This window comes from Pan troglodytes, chromosome 13 (assembly GCF_028858775.2).
Source record: "Pan troglodytes isolate AG18354 chromosome 13, NHGRI_mPanTro3-v2.0_pri, whole genome shotgun sequence".
Classification (NCBI taxonomy): domain Eukaryota; kingdom Metazoa; phylum Chordata; class Mammalia; order Primates; family Hominidae; genus Pan; species Pan troglodytes.
This window is the reverse complement of record NC_072411.2, coordinates 42,954,142-42,977,680: the sequence shown is the minus strand read 5'-3', so window position 1 is coordinate 42,977,680 and position 23,539 is coordinate 42,954,142. Positions and strand designations below refer to the sequence as shown.

At 32.9% G+C, this 23,539-nt stretch overlaps 1 protein-coding gene across 1 annotated transcript in view; it reads left to right on the top strand.

Annotated features, from left to right (window-relative positions):
• The window catches only part of LRP1B (LDL receptor related protein 1B), a 1,946,873-nt gene that overhangs the window by 1,254,028 nt on the left and 669,306 nt on the right, over positions 1-23,539 (top strand). Inside the window, exons 24-25 of the mRNA XM_063790432.1 lie at positions 4,044-4,226; positions 19,070-19,270. Of these exons, the coding sequence (XP_063646502.1) occupies positions 4,044-4,226; positions 19,070-19,270 (384 nt within the window). The remainder of the gene's footprint in view (positions 1-4,043; positions 4,227-19,069; positions 19,271-23,539) is intronic.

The following is a 23,539-nucleotide window of genomic DNA, read 5'->3' as shown; positions in this document are numbered from 1 at the left end:
CCAAGTAGCTGGGATCACAGGCATGAGCCACCACACCTAGCTAATTTTTGTATATTTAGTAGAGATGGGGCTTCACCATGTTAGCCAGGCTGGTCTCGAACTCTGACTTCAGGTGATCTGCCTGCCTTGGCCTCCCAAAGTGCTGGAAGTACAGGTGTGAGCCACTGCGCCTGACCTATTTATTTATTTTTCAATCAAAAGGAGCTGATGGTTGTTCCTTTTTCCACTGGGTTCAATCTGATGTAATTAATATAAAGCATAAGCAAAATGGAGTGCCATCTAAGCTACCATATCAATGCAAGGTACATAGGATGGGAGATAAAGAAACACTCAGAGAAATGTGAAGTCTTGGCATTCCTCTTGAAGACCATCTTGAGAGTCAAGAAAACCTCTAACTTTCTGACACGGAAAAAAATGCACATCAATAAAAAGCATCATGTATAAATTTCTGAGCTTTTATAAATCCCCTAAAATCTACTCATGAAGTTCCCAAATATATAGACCTAATCCTAGGTATTTTTTTAAAGTCAAATGAGTCCTAAAAATCATGGACATTAGCTGGGTGCAAAGGCTCATGCCTGGAATCCCAGAACTTTGGGAGACTGAGGCGGGAGAATCTCTTGAGGCCAGGAGTTCAAGACCAGTCTAGGCAACAAAGTAAGACCCTGTATGTACAGATTTTTTTTTAATTAGCTGGGTGTGGTGGCACACACCTGTGGTCCCAGCTACTTGAGAGGCTGAGGTGGGAGAACTGTATGAGTCCAGGAGATTGAGGCTGCAGTGAGCCATGATTGTACCACTGTACTACAGCCTGGGTGACAGAGCAAGACCCTGTCTCAAAAACAACAGCAAAAATCATGGACATTAATAGGTGACATTCGGAAGACAAGAGGGCAATCCAGGCTGGGGAGAATATATAACCAAGACAAGGAGTTACACATTAGTGATGTGTATGTGCATTATTAGAGAATCGTTATCCTCTTTAGGTTTGAAAGTTCACAATATTATATTTTCTTCTTCGGACTATACTCGTGTTTTATGTTATTATAATGCAGTTGTTTATGGTGACCCTTAGTAGATGTTATGCCAGCATACAGAGGTTCAGACATGGGTAGCTTAAGAAGAAAAAAAAAAAGAAAATCTCCAGGTAAATATAACATTTGTATTTAAATTTATAAGGTAAATATTTATTTAGAATAAGAAAACAAATGAGTGGATTCACTTATGAAACACAAATAAATAAACAATAGCAAACAAAGCAAATGGAAAAAACCTTAGACAATAACAGTATACTCTCTCTCCCCAAAGATTCTGCTTTGATCTTTATAAAAGGAAGGTGCTAATGTAATTGAGTTTGGCCCCATATAAAGCAGGTAGTAGCTGTCAACTTTGCAAGGATGCCAGCCCAAGACGCTCCCTAATTTTCAAAATACTAGAGAATCTAGGTTTTTATTGGAAATTCTCAGATTTTTAAAAGACCAATAGTGTGTTCGTCAAACATACTGAGGAACAGTTTCAATACATGAGCTGCCAGTCTTTGATTCTTATTTTGGAGAATGTGGAAAAATCAATAGATTACACCTTCCATTCTTTATTAAATATTTGAAATCTCTGACAATTACCTGAAATACGATTTTTAAATGTTATTGGTTGAGCTCATACTACAGGCTATAAAAGTCAGATGAGCCAAAGTATGTTTTGTTTTGTTTTCAACGAAAGTTAAGTAGAAGGAAAGAAGAAAAAAAGCCCTTTCATTGCTGCATGGAAGCTGGGCTCTTCACCATAGAGTGATGCACAGAGCTGATTGGGCCTTGGAGGTCTATCTGAGTTGTCTCTTTTCTTCTTCCTGAATATTGAACTAATGTAGGAGTTTCAAGTTATAGCCTAGGCTTAAAGACTTTACAATATCTTGTTTATGAAACCAGTCCCAAAATAATTCTTTACAACTGTAGTAGCTATGTCATACAGTCATTCCTCCATATACACTGGGGATTGGTTTCAGGACCCTGAAGATATCAAAATTCAAGAATGCTCAAGTTTCTTATATGAAATGATGTAGTGCTTACATATAACCTATGCACATCCTCCCATAATATACTTTAAATCATCTCTATATTATGTGTAATACCTAATACAATGTAAATATAATATAAATAGTTGTTATACTATATTGTTGATTCATTTTTCTTTTTATTGTTGCATTCCTATTTCTTGTTTTCTTTTTCCAGATATTTTCTAAATACATTTGTTTGAATCATTGAATATATTTCTATATAGAGCACTCTGCAGACACTAAATAAATATGGTGGGAAATTGCTATATCACATTTTATATATGTCTCCCCCTTGTGCACAGACTTTACCATCTTTATTAATTGTGTGTGATTGATTGTGTGTGTGCAAACCAAGTATTTTATCTAACCATAAAGATGGTATGTTCAAAGTGAGAATGAATTAGATAGCTAGAATACTAGAAAAATAAAGTTTTTGATTTTGGAGAGGACTTAAAGAAAGCCAAAACTCAACGCTTTATTATTGCATGTGTTCTTAGCAGTGGTCACTTTTGAAAATTAGTCCTAGTGGTTTTCTATTACAATTCATGTTTTTGACCAGTGGAACTTCTTTATCCTTGCTTCCACAGGGTTGTTTCTCCTTGGTTATTTATTAGTTCAGCATTACTGCACAAGCAATATTTAGGATGTATGGTCAAGTCCATCTTGAACATCTTTATAATATTGTATCACCTGACAGATTATAATTGCTGAAAGTCTTTAAATAAAGAAAAATTAAAGAACTAAACCATTTATATTATAGAAAATAACAGCAACAAAACTTTGTAGTTGAATTAATCCTTTATAGATATCTAATTTAATTCTCACATCAACCCTGTTGATGCATTCTCAATGAACAAATAGAGGTCTCAAAAGAGTAAGTGACTGCTTTGGTGATATCACTGTTATTATGAGCTTTGACATTAGATTAACCTTAATTTATAACCATAGATATCTACCAAACCAGTGTAATAAATAATGAGAAATTCACTTGAACCTGCTTCAAATTAATCATAATTATATATATCAATTGCTGCTATAGGTAGCTTATACATTAATTGCTAGATAGAGCTATGCAAGATACACAATAAATTTGTTACATTAAAACTTTGGTCTAAAAATATCTACTAAAATATCTATTTACTGTAATATTTGGAAATACAGATTAATATATCTCATTAGATGTTAAAACAAATTTTAATAAGCTGCAGATTAGTCATGTAATTCAATTGTTAAACTGCCAAACATCTGTATCCCAACATTTATATTTTCTTACTTTTATTTATGTTTACCTGCAGAATTTATCCTATATTTTTAATCGTCAGATTTGGGGCAATAATGTTACCTGGTCATTGTTATGAATTATTAATTGATAAATTTGAATGTATAGTATTTCATTCAATTCTTACATTTAAGTGTCTATTCTGATTCTAGAATTGAAATCTTATGTCCAGAAGTTATATTTATTACCTGTTTTTTTTGTATCTATTTCTCAAATTTTTGAATGCTATTCTTCAAAGATTTTGTTAGAAAGTACTTATTAGTTTTTGGTTATTTGCTTCTTATTTTACCCAGGGAAAGATAAGAAAATCAGCCAAGGTCTTATCATTAAGATTAGAATGTATAACCTAATTTATGTGTCTTAGAGAAAAGCCTTTAAAGATTTCATCCTTTAGACATGAGTACAAACCACAACAGAATATCCACAAATTATCTTACTTCTTCTTTTCTAATGTACATAGTACTTGCAGAAATTTTAGGGGAGGCAAGAAACATCATTTTATCGGACTATTAATGTTATTTAAATGAATTAGAAAATACTAGAGTATATTTATACTTATTAACCATCTAAAGTAAAAATGTATTCTCTCTAGCATTATAATAATGCCTGAAGAAAGAAAAAAATGTGAAATAAAAACTACCAACAAGTAAAATCATAATTTCTCTCCTGTCTTGCCCCCCTCTGCTTCTCTCTTCCTCATTTCAAATTAAGAGATTCGTTCTCCTGCTGGTTGTAATGGAAATGAATTTCAATGCCACCCTGATGGTAATTGCGTTCCTGATTTGTGGCGCTGTGATGGAGAAAAAGATTGTGAAGATGGTAGTGATGAAAAAGGTTGCAATGGTACCACACGATTGTGTGACCACAAAACCAAGTTTTCCTGTTGGAGTACAGGTAAGTGAACATTGCTTTTGGCTTCTATTGGGTCTCCCTGAGTGTGGAGTCCTTTTGGCTCAGGCTGAATCTGTATCTCACCTTTGTAAAAAGTAATCTTATATTTGTGGCAGATGTGCTCATGTATAATAATAGTAGTTAACATTTAGGGAGAACTATCAATGGGGCTAGCATAATTCTATGAATGTTCTCTGCATGGATTCATGAGGCAAGGAGAAGTTTTTAACTTGCTTACGCTCACAGAGCCAACATGTCAGACTTAGGATTTAATTTAATTAATTAATTTATTTGTTTATTTATTTCTGAGATTTGGGATTTTAAACCAGGCAATCTGGAATACAGAATCTGGAAATTCAGAATCAAGAGAGAGATAAGCATGCCAAACCAGCTGGCAGCATTTCTCTTTCCGTAGATAAGGCGTCACCCTAAAATTTAAATGAAGATGACTTAGAAAAGAAAGATAGAATTATACGTATTTATTTTCAACTAATTTCCTAAATGTTACTGTACTATTGCTTATTTCTATTTTGAGGAAGATGCTGACTGCCATTTAAAGCTTTGATTTGAGGATCATTGGGGCTGTTATTGTGTTTTATAAAGATATCCTATTACTATGACTGTTCCATTTTGGTTTCGTGTGTGTGCGTGTGTGTGTGTGTGCGTGTGTGTGTGTGTGAGTGTATACAAATAGGAAACCAAAATGGAAAAGTTATAGTAATAGAATGTCTTATATTCTACCATATTTTATTACATATACTGGGTACCAGTTGAAATGATAAACTTATTTTCTTCCCGCTTTATGCCAGATGATGTGTTGAAGTTTAGAGAAAATTAGATTACAATGAGCTATTGTGGTTTAATTTGTGAAATGGTTGGTATCATCCTCCCAATAATCCATGGAAATAATTTTCTGTAGATTTCACGATAACATCTCTGGAATCTCTCTTTGATGTGAAATTGTTTTTCAATTGCTTAATCATGAGCTCTTAGTGATTTCTTTTGCTCCCTATAATTGCATATTCTAACAAAAAGTACAAATAAGAAGTTGTAAAAGGTGTAAGAAAACACTGTGAAAGCCACGGGGCTGATGTACATTTAAAGGTATAAAAAAGCACTGTCTTTCTTTTCTTAAACATGCCTCTTGGTTACAGTTAAATATTCCAATAATAAAAAAGAAAAATAAATGCAAGCTAACATAGGTATAGATAAATACATACTCCTGAAGCCTTTTCCTAGCAAGGAAATTGTGTTTCCAAAACATTTTTTTCCAACAATATTTTTCACAATTATGTGACTCTCTTCAATTGTTACATAAAGAGTCATAATTTTAGGGTTATTTGTTAGAAAAATGTGATTTTAAGTTTAGAAATGGTCTTTTTGGAACATGTATTAATTGAAAATTAGCAGACGAATTATTGTAAAATGAATGAATTATTGATGGCATAAATAGATTTCATTTAATAGGGGAATTCTAATGCCAAAGAGCCAATTATTTGACTCGAGTTAACATACTTCAAAGCATATATTGTGTATATTTTCTCCATATAACTTCTGGCATTTTCCTGATTGTATTAACTTAAAATATAGCAGGTAACAGTTTTTAAAACATATATGAAAAAGAAACTGGCAAAGCTTGGTTAAAACAAAATATAAACCAATATGGAAAATCCTGAGTTTCAATTACTTGAATATGCTGTTAAAGCAAATTGAGATGCGAAACATAAAACCAGGCTGCAATTTCTCTATACAGAAATAAATTATAAGGAGATTCACAGTAATGTAAATTCTCAAAGCTATGTATTAATAAAAACTAGTTTGAACTTTCAGTTGAGAAAAAAAAATTTGCAGACAAAGCATGTAAATAATAAATAGTACGATTAAGTAAATTTAACAGAATATTCTAAGTGCTTGTAATTTATTTTAAAATGTGTATTGATATTTTACAATGAACACTTATAAAACAACTTCCTGTGAATATGGTTCAACATCAAAATAAATCTGAAGTATGATGAGGAAAGCTGGCTATCTTTAGAGAACTGAATTTTCTGGAACACTTTTATATGTGTTGACTTGAGATTTGGATTATCGATTTAATAATGCTTTTAATTAAACATCAGATGTTTCTACCAAATAGTTTTTAGGTAAGCAAAAGATTAATGTAAAAAAAACTGTGATAAAACATATGTTTCACTTTGAAAGGAAAAACTGAAAGGTAATAATTTATCCATCTGCTTCTAATCTGATCTGTGTTTTGGATATAGTAAACCACAATTTATTCAACTTCAGAAGAGTTGCACAATTACAAAGTCACATTTATGACAGACTTCTATGAACATTGCAGTCATTAAAATGAACCACAAATACAAGCAATGATTTAAAATATGTATTCATCTACAAACCTTTTGATATTTTTTCATTTACTTTAAACTCTCAGTTTTACAAGCTATAAGACGTTTAAACTACCCACAATGTTTAATCCAAAGTTCATGATTATTTTCAAAGTTTTTTAAAATGTTAGCTGAACATTGAAAAGTTTCAGGCTAATTAATTTATATATGGTAATTAGAATAGCTTTCTTATACATAAATTGTCATCTATTGGTGTTCAAAACGTAGGCACAGTAGGTTTTTAAATTCCTATTATATGAGAATGAGAGCTAACTTCAAGTACAATATAACAGTCAGGACTTAAGAACTTCTAATCTCAAAGGACCTATTTTTGACCAAGAAGTGCATTGTGCCGCATCTGTTCTCTTACACTCCAGACTAACAAATAGCAGTTGTATTATAACTGGGGAAAAGGGAAGTGAATTTTCAGTCACTCTGTCATGGAAAAGAAACTCAGAAATGCCTTTCTTCATAGTGATGGCAAGGTACCGGGAAAATAGGCCCTCCAGCTATTTGTAGGAATGTAAATTTAATCCTTCTGTCCTACTTGTAGAAATTCATGTAAAGAAAAGTAGGATTGTATAAGGTTATATATGCACAAAGATATTCAAGGAGTCATTTTATTTTTAATAGTAAAAAATTAGAAACAATATATTGCTTATCAATAGGGATGGTAATAAATGGTTGTGTATTCACGCAAGTATTCTAATGTCATTAAAACAATAAAAAAGAAATTCATGTGAAGGTGAGACTTCAAGTTTACACTCTGAACTTTCTGCTTCTCTGTTTTCACTTCTCAACACACAGAAGTGATGACAAAATATAACAGGATAAAATAAAGGAGATACTGCCTGATGAACAAAAAATATGTATCTCTGAGTAACAGAAATATAGCACAGTATCAAGTAGTGTGCTGAGCTAAAGCTGAGTACCTTACTGAGTTGGGTATGTAGGCTAGCAGAAATGAATGGGTGCTCAGATCTTAGGGTCAATAGAAATAAAGCTGTCCCACATGAAGCTGGGATCTGGAGGCAGGCATTACTGGAAATCAGAACCTGGAAAGAAATTCCATTTGCTTTTGAAAGGAGAGTTGAAAAACTATACGTATCACTGCTAGTTGCTGCCAGTGGTAGTTACTTGAACGAAGTCATGTGCCTAAAGAGATGGGAGGACACAGGCACGGCAATTGAGCTGAACTTCTGTCTGGCTTGGAGATTGAATCTGATAAAAGTCCAATATTGTTTTAGGATAGAATCTCACACAAAAAATATAAGTTGTATTTCTGAACCAAGATTGCTGGAAATAATGGGGTGGGCCAAAGTCCAAGCAGCAATGCTTGTAGATAGGCACAAGTAAACTCATAAAGTCAGAGAGGAAAATGAAGGTTGTGATCCAAGATGAGATTACAAACCAGAATTTTAACATATATGAAGAAAACTATCTCATCAAAATCAGTCATTACAAAATAAATTATTCATGACTAAATGAAAATAAGCTATATGTCTGAAAAATAAGTTTACAATAAGTATGTTGAGACCCTCGAAAAGAAAAAGAAAAAATATTACTCCCAAAATGACTAAGAATTCAGCACAGATATGACAAGCAGAATAGTTGCAATAGGAAAAGGTGGAAAATGAGACTATCTTAGTTCAGGCTGCTGTAACAAATTATCATAAACTGGGTTGTTTAAACAACAAACATTTATTTCTCACAGTTCTAGAGACTGAGAAGTCCAAGATCAAGAACTGGGAAACCTGGTGTGTGTCTAAGGCACTCTTCCTGGTTTGCAGATGGCAATCTTCTTATGATATGCCAACTCTACTCTCGTAACTGATTACCTCCCAAACCTCCCAATACCATCACACTGGGGATTAGGATTTCAACATGAATTTGGTCTGGACACAAACATTCGGTCTGTAACACCTATAAGAAAAATGTGGTTCAAAACCACAGTGGGATTGCATTCTTTCGACATCAGTTGATTGATAATAAACAAGCCCAGTAATACCCAAGCTGGTGAGAGTACAGGAAGCAGACACTTTGCTTTCAGTGGAGATTGGTGAACCTCTATGGAAAGCAATATATTTCAATGTTTACAATGTGTCTCCAATTTTACCCACAATTCCACCTCTAGGAATTTATCACACAGATATATTCATGCATTTGAGTAGTGAGATGTACAAAGATATTTATTTAAAGCTTTATTAAATGTGTTTAATAAACTTAAACCAATACATATATACTCTTCCATGTACACCAAAGTTATAGAAAATTCTTTCAAATTTGACCATATGTTAGGTTCCAAAGAAGTCTTAAAAGTATTTCAAATAATTGGCAATTTACAAAAAGCATTCTCTACACACACACACACACACAAAATAGAAATCTACAGCAGAATGATTTTTAAAAATGTATTTGGAAACTAGGATCATACTTCAAAATAATCTGGATTAACTAAGAAATCATACATATATTTAAATATTTAGAACTGAATAAAATGGGTAATATATATCAAAATGTTTTTGACTTTTAAAAAAATAGACTTTATATTTTAGACAAATTTTAGGTTCACAGCAAAATTAAGCAGAAAGTACAGAGACTTCCTGTATACTCCCACCGCCCTCACACGCACAGCTTTCTTTACTGTCAATATACTGCACCAAAGTGGTACATTTGTTATAATCAATGCACCTACAGTGACGCATCTTTCTCATCCAAAGTCTATGGTTTACATGAGGGTTTACTTTATTTAGATGTTGTATATTCTATGGGTCTTGACAAATATATGATGACATGTATCCATCATTATAGTATCAAGGAGAATAATTTCACTGCTCTAAAAATCTTTTGTACCCTGCCTGTTTATTCTTCCCTCCCTCTTAGCTCCTGGAAGCTACTGATCTTTTTACTGTCTCTATGGTTTTGCCTTTTCCAGAGTGTCATGTCACTGAAATCACATCATATGTAGACTTGCCATATTGACTTCTTTCACCTTGTAATATGCATTTGAGTTTCCTTCATGCCTTTTCACGGTTTGGTAGTTGAAATCTTTAAGCTTTGAATAATATTCCATTGTGCCACAATTTTTTAATCTGTTTACCCACTGAAGGACATCTTTGTTGTTCCCAAGTTCTGGCAATTATGAATAAAGCTGTTATAAATATCTACATGCAGGCTTTTGGGTGGACATAAGTTGTCAATTCATTTGGGTAAAGACCAGGGAGTCCATTTACAGGATAGTAGGGTCAGAGTATGTTCAGTATTTGTAAGCAATGGATGCACTGTCTTTCAAAGTGACCGTACCATTTTGTATTCATTCACTTGTGATGAATGAAAATTTCTGCTGCTCTATATCCTTGAACACCTTTAGTGTTGTCACTGTTCCAGATTTTCATCATTCTGATAGGTGTACAGTTGTATCTCATTATTGTTTTAATTTGCATTTTCCTAATGACATATTATTTTGAGTATATTTTCAAATGTTCATTTGCCATTAAATTGCTTTTAATAGTTAAAGGTCCCAAACAACCTAAATAGGCCAAAATAGGGCACTAGGTGCAAACATGATATTTCTATATAGTAGAATGCCTTGCAGATTTGGAAGTCATTATAATGCACTGACATGTACACTTCTCTGTGATTACATGTTGAGTGAAAAGTGCAGGAGTGCAAGAGTGGGCATAGCATGTAATATTGTTTAAGTGGTGAAAAGAAAATAAAAGTATATTCTTTCTATAATAAAAACATTTCTGTTTTCATTCACAAGAAACTATTGTCATTGTTTGTCTCTAAGTATGGGGAAAAGTGGCTAGGAAGAATGACTGAGAAGGTATCATAACTTTTACTGTGTCCTTTTTTGATTGACTACCTTTCTTTGACTACCTTTCTAAGAGTTGTGATAGTTTGGTGCTGACTCATCTACCTTCCGCTCTAGATTCCATTGGAATAAGCAACATACATTTTGAAGTCAAGTTCCAGAGTAGTGTTATTAGTTAATGACAAGTGATCTTTTAGTAGAAGAATGTAACAGAACTGACTGGCATAGAGAACTGACTGGCACACATGTGGATTTAACTTTAGCAGTGGCATCATACTCTGTTCTGATCTGCTGCGTGATGAAAATTCTCTATGGGCTTCTGTGAATGGCAGAACATTATTCTTGTCTATTTTTGGATTGTTTTGTTTTCTTTCCCCTATTGTTGTATCAGTGAATACAGAATAAAATGATGAATTTAATCATTGTGGAAAACCAATCTGGATTATTAGAACCAAAAATATCCTATAATGGTATAGTGATTTCGTTAGAATTATATGATGGGTTATATATGAAATATTTCTAAACGCATCCCTTTTTTTCTTTTTGGAACCAGCCCTATGGAATACTTCTAATTATTTCTGATGAAAATAATATGGCAAGCTGTTCATTGTTTATGTGCCAGAAAGCTAATAAAATATTTTGCATTTTTCTTCTTATGAGCCTCCTATATTTTTCCTTGATTCCTCCCAGTGACTTTTTTTTGTTTGTTTTTTTTCTTGAGACGGAGTCTCGCTCTGTCACCCAGGCTGGAGTGCAGTGGCGAGATCTTGGCTCACTGCAAACTCTGTCTCCTGGGTTCATGCCATTCTCTTGCCTCAGCCTCCCAAGTAGCTGGGAGTACAGGCGCCTGCCACCTCACCCAGCTAATTTTTTGTATTTTCAGTAGAGACGGGGTTTCACCATGTTCCCCAGGATGGTCTCGATCTCCTGAACTCGTGAGCTGACAGTTTTAAACCTTTTGTTGTATGCCTACTCTAGTTGTTTCCCTTCAGTCCTGTCTATAAAGAAGAATAAACAATGCTCCTTTTTGTCCAGGAGGGATCTTTTTTAGATTTAATTAATTAATTAATTAATTAATTAATTTTTGAGACAAAGTCTTGCTCTGTTGCCCAGGTAGGAGCGCAGTGGCGCAACCTCAGCTCACTGCAACCTCCAACCCCCAGGTTCAAGCAATATCTGCCTCAGCCTCCTGAGTAGCTGGGATTATAGGCATGCATCACCACACCTGACTAAATTTTTTTTTTTTTTCTTTTTAGTAGAGATGGGTTTTCACCATGTTGGCCAGGCTGCTCTCGAACTCCTTACTTCAAGTGATTCACCCACCTCGGCTTCCCAAAGTGCTGGGATTAGAGGTGTGAGCCAGCGCCCCCAACCCCTTCTTTAGATATTGATCCTGTGACCTCCTAATCCTTGTGGGAGCTTAGTCACTTTTCTTGTTTGGTCTTCTATTTCTTTCTCCACACTAATTTTTCTTTCTCTATATAACATATTTAGTCCAGTAACCTGAAAAACACTTCTTTGCTTTTATTACGTTTTCCCTGTCTTCCTTCTTCACGTCATTAAATCACCTTATATAAGTACCTCGATGTCTTATGTCTCACTAATTCCTCCACCCCTTGCAATCTAACATCCAATGGCTTCCCTTGATGGAAATGGCTGTTTCGATGGTCACCAGGAATGATTTCTCAGTTTATGCTCTTCTGTGTTTTGAGTCCTACTCTGCCATTCAGTAACTGCATGAGTGCAGATAAGTTACTAAACCTCTCCACGTTATGGTTTTCTGATCTGTAGAATAGATATGATAATAATAACTGGTAGAATGTACAAAGAGTGCCTAGAACACAGTAGAAGCTTAATGAATGACACTTTTCACTACTAGTACTGCACCTCGGCTTCTTTCTCTGCAACACTTTACCCTGCTGCATTTCCTCCCCTTTTAATATTTTCTTATGAATTCTCACATTGGATTGTTCTCTTTAGCCACATGGCATTTAGAGTCCTCTTTTTATTTCACTTTCCCTTGCCCATTTTCCTCTACCTGTCCCTTATATTTAATTTTAAAATATACCTGTTGAGCGCATAATATGTGTCCAGCATTGTAGATATTTTTCTCTTAGTTTTTTTGCTCCTTCTCATCTTTCTGCAAAGTCTTCATAGCAACCTATTCTGTCCCCAGTTTTAACCATCACCTCTAGGACTCCAAAATTTCTGCCACTGACATTTACTCCCCACTTCCAACCCATTTTTTCCCGATGCATTGCTGAACATTCTACTTTCTCTTCAAAGTCAGAAAGGAGTAAGAATATGTCATTTCCGTTAGAATATGTAATCCCCTGTATGCTCAGATTTAAAGCAGAAAGCACCCTTTGACACTTCTAACTTGAAATCATTTTCCAAGTCCTAGTCCTACTGAGGTTACTTATGCAATATCTCCAACATAACCCATTCCATTCTCTACTCACATCTCATAACCTAAGGTTAAGTTTTCATTATCTCTCACTCAGATCTTTGTGTGGCCAACTGTGTTTTCCCCTGACAGTCATTAGCTTCAATCCACTCTATCCACAGTTTTGGCTTCCTCTTACCTCAAGATGTGACCTAAGCACATACTTTAAAAAAATCTTTCAATCGTTCAAATTTGCTGAATCTTATAGACAATCTCCATTGCTAATTCAAAAAGTGTCTCAATTTTCTTAACCGTAATCAGATTAAGAAATGCTTCTTGAATTAGGGGCCCCAAACTGCTTCATTATTGCTTTTTGAACAGGTCCCATTCTTTCCTGCTTTTATACCTTTAGATAAGAGTTTCATCTTTTGTGTGAATTCGATTAAACAAGTAAGGTTGAATATTCAGCATGTAAAACTGCGTATGTTCAAAATTACCTCCCAAAAATCACACATTAAACTTAATATACATGGTTCTATGTATATAGCTCAGGATAATTTGTACCTATAACTCTACTATAAACAAGGTAATGCTTAGCATAAAATAAAAAGCAAATATAAAAATTAGAATTTTATAATGAATTCACTTAGAGATGGAACAAAGATCAGCATAAGAAAGAACTGATTCTCTTCTACTATCTATGCCCTAACACATTCCTATTGAGTAGCAAGAGTAGTCACTATGCTATTAAATTTTTATTTCTTTCACCTGTTCCGTTTACTTGCTTTTTGATTTTACATGGGGTATATATTCGAATGTTAAGACTATACGCATAAGGCAGCTGTCTATATTAAATGCTTTTTTCCTTACGTAAAATTTTCTACCATCCTTCAAAACGCTGTTCAAAAGAATAGTTTGGTAAAGCTTGTTTCTCATCCTTCCAATCATACATATTTTCCACCTCCTTGAAAATCCATAGCACTCTCTGATGGTTATATGGCTTTCATCTTATTCTACTTTATATGTTCAATATTAGAACATTTGTCATTACTAGAGTTATTGCTCCACAAGGTCAGGAATTTGTCTTCCCCATCTTTCTACACTCTTCAGTAGAAAACCAAGCATATAATACTCAAAAAATATTTGTCAAATTGAATTGAAACCAAACACTGTTAGAGAAATAAATATGTAGGTAACACTAAAGGTTAGTAGTATAAACATTTTATAAAAGATTATAGACCAGTGTTCAAAAAGGCATTATAATAATATAGTTTCAAGTAAATCCATTTAGACTTTCTCGAAGATTTACTTCATATTAATATTATTATTCTTAATATAAACTGCCAGTCATATCCCAGAACAGAAATTATCCCATTATAACATTTGTTATCTTTTTATTAAACTAAAAACAAGTCAGTTTACAAAAAGATGGATCTATTTCAGAACATGGTCAAGAGTTTAACACAGAAAAGAGAAACTCTAGAAGAGATTGTATCAATTTATTTTGGAAAGCTAGCATGTTTTCTACAGTCATAAAAACTTAAGTTTTTCTATACCTGTTGACTTTGTAGTTGTGTTTAACCAAATTTCTGGGTTTTGGGGATTTTTAGAAAAAAATTTGCTGTTATTGTTGTTACTTATCCATTCTTATTTTCTTTTCTCAAAGGACAAAACCACAGTTACCAAAATAGAGTCTTCGACATGTAGTTATCAAGTTGAAAACATCATTATAAATAAATGAGAAAATATCTTGTAGAGCTCAGCTTCATACTAATTATCTAATATGGTTTTTGGCATCTTCTAAAAAAGAATTAGTAAACACAAAATGATTTACTTGGTTACTTGAATTACTCATGCACATTTAAAATTTATTTTAAAGATTTTTGGATATTCTGTCTATTGGATAGTTATAATGTCTATAGTATGTTTTACTATTATTAATAACTACTTATTTCTTATATATAAAGAAGGGAGTTTAAGCAAAGAAATCTGTGATATTTGTTCATTCAAGATTTTATGTCCAATGACTTGATTAGGTACTTGATTAGGTGAGGATTTATCTTGATATGAATCAAGTAAAAATCAATATGTTTAAAGTATTTTTACTGAGGCCATTTGCTTTTGGGTTTTACCTAATTCATGTTCATGAGTTAGAAATTCATTAAACTTATCATACTTGGTTCGCCTTCTTATCTACATTTTGGTAAGAACTAAAACCAAACACAAATAGAGAGAAGCAATTAAGCTTCAAACAGCCCCTAAAAAATCAATAGGAAGAGGGGGGCTATTTAAGCTTATACAATTCATTTAAACTATGTATTCATATTTGTTCATATCTCTGGTGACATTATTTGTTTTAAAGTTTTACAGTCATCTGAATATTATTTCTGTTTACCTTTTCCAAGCAGTATTTATATCAGGGATGGCAAATAGCCTTACTGCTATTCTGACTCTAAAAGATTGATATTGATTTATAGATATATCTGTTGAAACAATTCTAAGGTCATTTTGGAGTCAGTGGTTGGGAATGCCATCATGGATTGGTGATGTGTCTGGGAAAAAAAAAAAAACAAAGGAAGTTGCATTTTGATAAACCAAACTAAAAACGGGAATTTGTATATTCTTGAACTCTTGCAAATGACTTCATACAATTTAATGCTTAAGTATAGAATGTCATATTTTAGACTACAATGATATATTATGCGTTGATCTTTTCTTTCTAACTAGATTATAAGCCCCTTGGTGACAAGGATTAGGCTTTATGCTTTCTTATATTTCTGAAAGCCCTTAGGAAAGGGTAAGGCACAGAGTAAATTCAACATATAATTTTTTACAAGAAGGCTGTTGAATCTGTTAGGCTTCACTGCATATGTGTGTACATAATCATTTTTTAAAAATAAGCCAATATATTTTGGAAAAGTTACGGAAGTATATGGTAGAAGAAAAATAAAGCAGCACAAGAGTATTCAATGAAAAGTACCTCTCCCTCCTACAATGGGTTTCCAGTAACTAATTCTTTCCAGAGGCAACCAATTTGAACTATTTCTTGTGTATCCCTCCAGAAAGAATTCAAATAGAGACAAGTCTATCCATGTACTGATATTGATAAATGTATGGAAATATAATCATAGATATTGATAAATAGCTAACTCCCTTTCAATACATCAGAAAGCCTACGTACACTGAGTTCTATGCCTTTTTTAAATTAATTAAGCTTGAAAATTAGTTTTCATTCACTTATGTAGATTGACACATTCTTCTTCACTCAAGCATATACCTTTAATGTATGGATGCATTGTAATTGATGTCACCAGGCTTGCAGTAATTATTTAAATTGTTACTTTCCTTTCCCTAATATATACAAAACAGCAGTAGATATCCTAGTATCTTTGTGCATTTGTGCAAAGATATTTATGAAAACATTTTCTAAAATTAGAATTACTGTGGTGAAGAGTTGACACATGTTTCATTTGCTGGATTTCTTGACATTGCCCTAGAGAGAGGTTATCACAATTTTCAATATTTGTGCTGTTTCTTACATTATTGTCAAATCTAGTTTTGTACTATCCAACTTTTTGATCTTGATCTGATAGAGTAGGAAGGATGTCAACTAGTTATTTTAGTTTACCTTTTTTAATTGAAAGGGATATTGAATATCTTATGTTTCTGAACCATTACAATTTCTTTATGAATCTTGCACTTGGATTGATTGTTATCTTATTGATTTAAAAGAACCCTTGTATTTTTTAAAAATATGCTTTTTGTCATATAATGAAATATTTTTAAAAATATGATTAAATGTTTTTTTCTGGCTTATTGACTGTCCAGTGACTTTGTCTATGGAGTTTATTGTTGCAATATGGAATAAAATATGTTTATAAAATTCAGCTTCATGTTTGTATTTTTATCATCCTTATTTTAAAATGATTACCTCTTTGATATGTCTGGAATATATTATAGCATAAGAAGCCAAGTAGAGATTCAGCTTTATTGTTTATCCTCCAGATTGGCAAATGAGGTGATACTGCATCATTAATTTTGTTCTCTGCTATTTAGATTGCCAACTGTTTCATATATAAAATCCATATACATAAATAGACCTATTCCTAATGTCTCTGTGCTCTTTAATCATTAATATCTTTATTGATACTTATAAAAAGTATTTTAACTACTATTACATTAAATTACTTCTAAATAGTTGGAATATATACAGTTTCTACTCATTAAGATTCCTCTGTTTTGTTTTTTGTTTTTTTTTTTTCGTAAGATTCTGAATGCTTTTTCTGGTTTTATTTTTTAACTTAAAATAAGCTTTTAGGGTTGCATTAATGTTACTATTTTGAAAGGATTGTTTAAGAGAAAATTAGTATCTTTACTAATCCAAGACCAAATAATATCTATATTCAAGGCTTTTTTTCAGATTTTTTGTAGAATTTTGGATTTGTATAAGTGTTATATAGTTCTTGTACATTTTAACCCAAAATACATTTTTTTGATAAAATTTTAATTGGCCTTTTCTTCTAGTATATGCTCTCTATAGATATGAAATCTGTTTTTCTGTTAATTTTGAAACTAGCTACCTATTTTTTGAATTCTTAGTTTATGTAATTTTAATTGATTTTATAATTATATGATTATATTAACAACATGTAATGATACTCTTTTCTAATGTTAGTCCTCATTTCTAATATTATACCTCATTTCTTTCTATTACCTAATTGTCCTAGGTAGTATTTACAGAACAACATTATTGGTTTTATTTATGATGTTAATGCAAAAGTTTATAATGTTTCTCTATTTATATCAAATCTAATGAATTATCTGTCAATTCTTATTTTAAGAGTATTTTTATCAATGTTGAATATCAAATGTATTTTAGTTAACTATGGAACTGATTATATTTTATTTGACATAATAGTGTGAAGAATTATTGATATATTTTTATAAATAAAATATTTTTGCACCTATATTTTAATTATTTTAAAATTTACTCACTTATAAGACTTAAGAAGACATTTAAATACCTAATGACTTTTGGATATATACAATGTAATATTTTCCATTTCCCTTGTATTTGCCCCACTTATTTTTATAAGATGCTGGTATGTAGTCAGTCAATAACTAGTATTATCTTTAGGTACATTTAAAAAATGTATATTACACCTGTACATTGCATAATCTGGAAAAGATAATTAATAAGAAGTCAGTGAAAGACTGTTTCGAAAGGAGGAATAATTTGCAGTGAAACATTTACATAGACGACAATGCCAGTCATGGTGGCTCATGCCTGTAATTCCAGTACTTTGGGAGGTTGAGGCAGTGGATCACCTGAGGTCAGGAGTTTGAGACCAGCCTGACCAACATGGTGAAACCCCGTCTCTACTAAAAATACAAAATTAGCTGGGCATAATGGCACATGCCTGTAATCCCAGTTACTTGGGAGGCTGAGGCAGGAGAATTGCTTGAACCTGGGAGGCGGAGGTTGTAGTGAATGGAGATTGCACCATTGCACTCCAGCCTGGGCAACAAGAGTGCAACTCCATCGCAAAACAAAACAAAACAAAAATAACAATGAACATTGATCTCTTTGTGTTTCTCACTGTTACTCTTGAATCATGCTGGCTAAACAATAATTATTTTATTTTTTTCTTCTAGAAACAATAAAAAAATTCTATAAATTCCGTCTATACATATGTTAGTCGCCAAAATGTTTGATATCATTTGATATTCTCTTATGAAAGGGCATGTACATATGTCTGGAGTGGGGAGTTGGGGTGTTGATGTTATAAATGTAAATAGAAGGACAACCTTTCTTGCTAAAATGAGGCATTTACCTGAATTTGGGTTTCTGACAGGCACCGATAGCATTCACCTAAATTTAGGGATCTAAAAGGCACTAATATACAAATGTATCTTTAAAGTTTACTCTTAACAGTTTTGCGATTAAACTTTCAATTAGTCACAGAAACCTTCTTTATATGTATATATATATAGAGAGAGAGAGAGAGAGCAGAGCAATGACTTGAAACTAAAGAAAATATCAAAGCTCAAACAATAAGAGCACTTTAAGACCAGGGCAAGAAATATCCAAATGCTGTCATGAAAATAAACTGTCAAATAATAAGCAAATAGATTTTGTTTTCTTTTGCTAAAGACAAGTAATTCTGCCTGTGACTGAAGACAATAATGGCCACTCATTATCATAATGACCTAATCGCAAAAATCAAACTGACACTATTTCTGTTTTCTTAAGGGAGATGCATCAACAAAGCATGGGTGTGTGATGGAGATATTGATTGCGAAGATCAGTCAGATGAAGATGACTGTGACAGTTTCTTGTGTGGACCACCCAAGCATCCTTGTGCTAACGACACCTCAGTCTGCCTGCAGCCAGAGAAACTCTGCAATGGGAAAAAGGATTGTCCTGATGGCTCTGATGAAGGCGATCTCTGTGGTATTGCATGTTTAATTGTACTGACTTCTCCATGAAAACTACAACCTTTTAGTTCAGTTGCTGTTACTTAATATAGTAGCATTCATTCCTTTCATTCATCCCCTTTAAATGGAGCTTTTAGCATTGAACCTTGTCTACATTTCTCAGACACTCTAAGTCTACAGTAAAAGTCTTCAATGCGATCAGAAATTTCTGAAAATAAGACAGGAAAACTAGCCTATATCGAAGTTACTTAATTATAGAGTTGTGTTCAGCATTTAGATCTCTGGATGGCCAGTGATGTTCCCCCAGTTGAACTGATTATTTGTTGATCCCTCAGAACAAGGAAAACTTTTATTCCTCATCTATGGATGGAGCTCACCACCACCCTATATATTTTGATAAGCCTTCTAATCATTACAATAGAAACTGATTTTTAGGAAGGGAAAGAGACTGGATAAGAAAGCCAATTGAATATGACCCAATTTAACATAATTGTCCTTCAAGTTTTTAGTCCTCATACAACAGCTTTGTTTAGTATGCCTTATCTAGTTAAAATGATGATTTCAATGAGCTTTGAAATCACGTTGACTAGCAGTCTTTCTTACCAACCAGCACATACAAAAGAAAATTACATTTCCTTCCCTTCCGGGAGATCAGAGATTTAGTAAAGAGATTTTTTAAAAGTGTTTTCTAGATAATACTGAAGGTGACATCAATAGATAATGAAGAACAGTTTACAGAATGATAAGAACAATAATGAGATGACTTGAGGCTGTGAGAAAATGACTTTGGGAAATAATGAAGCTGACTGATTGAAAGTAGGAAAGACAACTACATTGAAGCCCAAAGTTATATTTTGACCTCAAATGAGCATTAATAGCATACTGAATGATATAAAAAAGGAAGTTTTTTTTTTTTTTTTTTTTTTACCATATGTGGTAAAATGTCTTTTTTTAAGTCACGATTTTATAAAATAACCTTGAAACAGTGAATGCAACAGTCTTCATTTGATGAGGTAAAATTACACACACAAAAATTAAGAACAAATGAAAGAACTTAAATTGAGCAACAAAAAGGTTATAAATAAAAGATGACAAACTTCATTCTTCTGTATTCATTTCTTTCTTGCCCAGCTCATTCTTTGTAGTGGAGTGGGTTGGTGAGAGGTTTGCTCATGAAGGTTGTAAATACAAATTCTAAAAGAAATTATTAATACTCTTAAAAAAAGAATGTAATTATGGAAAAACTAGACTTCAACAAGCTTAAATTCTTTTCTTCAATTAAGTCTTTAGGTGACTTAATTTCTTAAAATCTTGGTTTTCTTATAATTAAAATAGAGGCAATGGTATCTATCAGGTAATCATGGTAATAATGCCTGATGCCCTACAGTTATTGAAAAATATTAGTACTTTTCTACCTCTTCCCCATCTTTCAAGTTAAATGAAAGAAATAAAAGGCAAAAGACAGAAAGTACACCCATTGAGAAAAATGAAGAAAATGATAAGAAAAAACAACCTTATTTTCCTATTCTTCACTTTCCAAATTGGAAAAGTAAAAGAGTAATGAGAGAATTTCCTCTTAATTCATTTCTTTGTCTACTTCAGAATTGAAAAGCACTTCTTATCTAGCCATATGGTCATTACTTAAAGAGCTTTGCCCAAACATTTCAAAAGATTATAGAGACTGAAATAGATTATAAGGAGGAATCTGGTGTGGAAGTACCAGAGAAAATAAAAAGACAATTTTGTCATGATTGCAGCATTGTGGCATATTGAACTACACACCGCACTCTTTCAGAGGTGAAGTCATGAAGAGTTAGAACAATGAAAACAGAAAGCAAATACTGGCCAAAGGATTAGATTGTCTTTTCTATGGTTATAGTAATGTGTATAAGGAAAAGGAGAACCCAAGAATGTGAATCTTCTAATTCTAGTGAAGAGATTTTTTTTAGGGAAATTTTTAAATAATTTCAAAAGAAACGGATTTGCACTTAAGAAACAAACGAAAATAGATTTTAATTACTCTAAAATGGAGTTATAGTGATCCTTATTATAATAATATGTCAAAGATAAAGCCAGATGCTAACTAGTAAAACAGTAAGTAAAGATTTTACTCATTAGTAACTCTTGTGATAGTCCACTGTGAACTGAGCTCAACTTCATGAAACTAAAGACTGGAAACTTTGAAGATCGGGGTGTGCTAAGGAAAAGGCACTAAGGGGGTTAAAGGGGCTGCTCCACAAGATTACGCCACCTGGGTTAGATAACTGGTGCTTAACAGGAGGGGAAAACAGGCTTCTCTTATCTTTGTGACAAGAGGCAGTGGCAGCAAGTAAGAGTAAGACCCCCACTGGGCTGGGAGGGAGAATGAGAGGCAGAGTTCCCTTCCCAGGTGTTTGCACTTCAAAGAGAACGCTCTTAGCTCCTTAGAAGGTAGTTCTGGGTAGTAGAAGATTTACACCTCAAAAAGGCACAGAAAGGATTTATAATTGCAAGCTTTCTAAAGCAACTACTCTAAGAGGAGTTTCAGGGCCTATCTGCCTATCATCATGAGCGTTCTCAGGCAGACAATTTAATGTGGGAGCTGGGGTCATTCAAGGGACATAGACTTAAGCTGTTGGACAATGTACTAGGGATTGTTCAAGTCTGTTAGTATGTATTTGTGGCCTAGGGGCTTGGGGAGGGGGGCGGTGGAGGTGAGGGCAGCAGGATGAAATCATTTGTGCTGAGAGTCTGCAGTTTTTATTGGCCAAGGCTGAGGTCTAGTCAGAAGAGGACTTAGAGGATCCTGACTAGTGTTTGGTCAAGGATAGAGTCTTTGTCAGGTAATAAAAAGTTTTAAAAGAAGTTGCAGGATTAATGACAGGTTTAGGGCTAAGTAAGAATCGACAGGTTCTAATCATGCAAATATTGGCATTAAATTTATATATTCAATTTCAGATTTCAATGTGAATTTCATTTAACCTAAAATCTGTGACTTCATTCCACAGATAGTAGTAGAAAGAGACACTTCGGTACTGAGAAAACCGTGACACTTGAAATAAGCTAAAAGCATTGTAACAATTTTTTTTTTTCTTTACCTCCTGGGCACAATGACATTTCTTTACAGTAATTTTCTGGAAAAAGAATGTCAGTTGAACTAAAATGGGGCAAATACTTTGAAATGACTGCTGTTTTAAGATGCTTATGATTATGGGTGAACAAACATATTTGGAGGAACCAAGAGCTGAATCTATTTTTTTTCTTCAAAATAATACCAAACTTCAATTGAATTGTTAGAGAAAACAGTTAATACAATCATTTTCCTTTTCTTATTACTGTAGCTTCTTTGATGGTGACAAATTATATGAAGAAGAGTTGACCCATATAAAGCTTTTAAAAATGTAGAAATGTTTTTAAAAGCCTTACATTTCAGGCCAATTTTCATACTGGATACATTTTCATAGACAACCAGAAATATTTGCATTATATAAATAAATATTACTTCAATTTACCGATTATTAGACAATAGTCTTTTTAGCACATCTCAAAACACACACAATTAAATAGGGTTTGAAATCCACTTGAAAATATTTTTAAAGCCAAGAAAGACAAAGCTTCTTTCAGCCTTATTTGTATGTACCTAACGGTACACAGTGGTAGATAATGATGTGGTTTCAAAGACAATTATCTGCCATTTTCTTCAAGGTTGTAAGCATGTCATATTGAAATTTTCTCAAGTAGACAATTCTGACTAAATTTTAGGACAATGTGTGCTTTTATACAATTTTTCTACTTTAAAAAATTCATCAAATATTTTTAACTCGTTACTCAATGTTAGGTATACACTGGTAAACAGAAGAGATATTTTCTGTACCCTCATGGAGCTTACAATTTGGTGATGAAGTAGAATAATAAATAAATATATTTAAAGGACAGCTGTATATTTAAATGCTATTTAAAAAGCTAATCTTTTTCACAAGCTAATCATATTATCTATGTAATCAATCATATTATCTATGTAATCAATACTATTGCTTATTATTTCAGCCAAAATACCAGGGCAACTTTTTTTTTTTTTAGTGTTTTGCTTATGATGTTTCCATGGCATCACTGAATGAATCATAATAACCGATATATGAGGCACAATGGACAATTCACATAACTTAAAAATAAATACCTACAGCCGGTAAAGGATAAAGTAATCCATTCTGCATTATAACTCCAAAATAGACCGTACAAGTGTTGCAAAAGATATATAGACCATATATTCACGTATGTGTATATGGATGTACTTGTTAATTTATTA